Source organism: Petromyzon marinus, unplaced genomic scaffold (genome assembly GCF_048934315.1).
Source record: "Petromyzon marinus isolate PM22_M1 ecotype Great Lakes invasive population unplaced genomic scaffold, UKy_Petmar_22M1.pri1.0 PM_G_Scaffold_59, whole genome shotgun sequence".
Lineage (NCBI taxonomy): Eukaryota > Metazoa > Chordata > Hyperoartia > Petromyzontiformes > Petromyzontidae > Petromyzon > Petromyzon marinus.
The window spans coordinates 203012-205306 of record NW_027423012.1 but is presented as its reverse complement, the minus strand read 5'-3'; the positions used below and the strand labels follow the sequence as shown (position 1 = coordinate 205306).

Genomic DNA, 2295 nt, shown 5'->3' with positions numbered 1-2295 from the left:
AGATGACACATCAATCATCGTCCCCTGCTGACAAGCTCTTGTCCACATGCAGGCCGGTGCAGGGCCACCACCTTGTGCCACACAGGGGCAGCTGCTACTTGGGGATGCTCTTTGAGCATTTCAGACGAGGTACGACACAAAACTCCGAGTTGCCGAGGCGATTAAGCGAGCAAAGCGTAAAAGAAATAATCATGAGAACATCGTGAATGCTTGGGAGCTTATTGGCTCTCGCTCCTGGTGAGAGATTGACCCAACCCACAGGTCCACAAAGACTGGCCGCTCTTACTCTGCAGGTTGAACCTAGGAAATGAGTGTTCAACTTCACATTCTAGTCATTAAAGGCCTGTGACAAAGGTGCATCTATTGTAGCGACATCGTCTCTGGCTTACACATCTACCGGGTCTCCACTTGACTTTGGATTGTCTAGGAAGTCCACCCACATCTCTACTTCCACAAACTGCTGGGAGTTGCCTCGCTCTGCCTCACTGTCAGAATTCTCCTCCTGCTTCACGTTGCCTCCATCAATGTGAAGGTCCCATTTTGGAGTTGAATCTTTATCTTCACATTTCACCATCACTTCTTCCCTCTTCACCATCACTTCTTCCCTCTTCACCATCACCTCTTCATATTTCACCTCGATAACTTTAAAAGTGTCCAAGCTGGGATTTTCTTCCGGTTCGTGTTTCATGCGGGATGGGCTCATTGCGGCACTTTGACTTTCACAAGCTGATTTCAGACTCCACTCCATGTGGATCTTCTGATGCTTCTGTGTTCTCTGGTGTACTTGAAGATGTGGTTGCTGTGCAAACGTTATCCCGCAGGGAATGCACCTGAAGGGTTTCTCTCCCGTGTGTGTTCTCTGGTGTACTTGAAGATTTGATGAATCTGCAAACGCCTTCCCACACACACTGCACTTGAAGGGTTTCTCTCCTGTGTGTTCTCTGGTGTTCTACAAGAAGAGATGAACGTGCAAACGCCTTCACGCACACACTGCACTTGAAGGGTTTCTCTCCCGTGTGTGTTCTCTGGTGTATTACAAGAGTAGATGAATATGCAAACACCTTTCCACACACACTGCACTTGAAGGGTTTCTCTCCCGTGTGTGTTCTCTGGTGTTCTACAAGATTAGATGACTGTGCAAACGCATTCCCACACACACTGCACTTGAAGGGTTTATCTCCCATGTGTGTTCTCTGGTGTATTACAAGAGTAGATGAATGTGCAAACGCCTTCCCACACACACTGCACTTGAAGGGTTTCTCTCCCGTGTGTGTTCTCTGGTGTTCTACAAGATTAGATGACTGTGCAAACGCCTTCCCACACACACTGCACTTGAAGGGTTTCTCTCCCGTGTGTGTTCTCTGGTGTATTACAAGAGCAGATGAATGTGCAAGCACCTTCCCACACACACTGCACTTGAAGGGTTTCTCTCCCGTGTGTGTTCTCTGGTGTTCTACAAGATTAGATGACTGTACAAACGCCTTCCCACACACACTGCACTTGAAGGGTTTCTCTCCCGTGTGTGTTCTCTGGTGTATTACAAGAGCAGATGAATGTGCAAATGCCTTCCCACACACACTGCACTTGAAGGGTTTATCTCCCGTGTGTGTTCTCTGGTGTATTACAAGAGTAGATGAATGTGCAAACGCCTTCCCACACACACTGCACTTGAAGGGTTTCTCTCCCGTGTGTGTTCTCTGGTGTTCTACAAGAGCAGATGAACGTGCAAACGCCTTGTCACACACACTGCACTTGAAGGGTTTCTCTCCTGTGTGAGTTCTCTCGTGCCGTGTTAAATCTCCAGTCCGATCCGTGCTGTATGCACACCGGTCGCATTGGAGCCTTGTCATACCGAGCTGCGCTGAGTGCATTTGCTCCATGAGACCAATTCTGCAGAGGAAGCATCAGAGGAAGCGTCAGCTGCTGACAGAAAAAAATAATATCCACACTATCTACACGTCAGTATCGATGCACAGAGGAAAGCATATATACACAGTAACACGTCACTTACACGTCTATACTTATTCACATATTCATGATATAGTGGAAAAATGTCCCAAATTCATCACACGGGCTGTTATGGCACACAATGAGAGGGCAAATGGTCATGAACATGCCTGGAAGCCCTCGTATCTTCAAAATGAATGTTCACCCAAAACTCTGAGTACACAATTTCAGCTGTCTGGCTGCAAAAGGAATATTTATGAGAGCTAAATTCAGCTGACGTAGCAAAGGGTGTTGAAAACAATACTATTTGTGTTAGGCAGAAATTCATAAATTAATGTTCAATCGCAA

The 2295-nt window shown here is 46.8% G+C and overlaps 1 protein-coding gene across 1 annotated transcript; it reads right to left on the bottom strand.

Annotated features, from left to right (window-relative positions):
- Positions 1-517: 517 nt before the first annotated feature.
- On the bottom strand, positions 518-1886 carry LOC142918243 (uncharacterized). Its single transcript, XM_076062377.1, has one exon. The coding sequence runs from the start codon at positions 1878-1880 to the stop codon at positions 720-722; it is 1161 nt and encodes a 386-aa protein (XP_075918492.1). The 5' UTR covers positions 1881-1886; the 3' UTR covers positions 518-719.
- Between the last annotated feature and the right edge of the window lie 409 nt (positions 1887-2295).

Coding starts and splice junctions, on each gene's coding strand:
- LOC142918243 (XM_076062377.1), bottom strand. CDS start 1,880: ATGGAGCAAATGCACTCAGCGCAGCTCGGTATGACAAGGCTCCAATGC.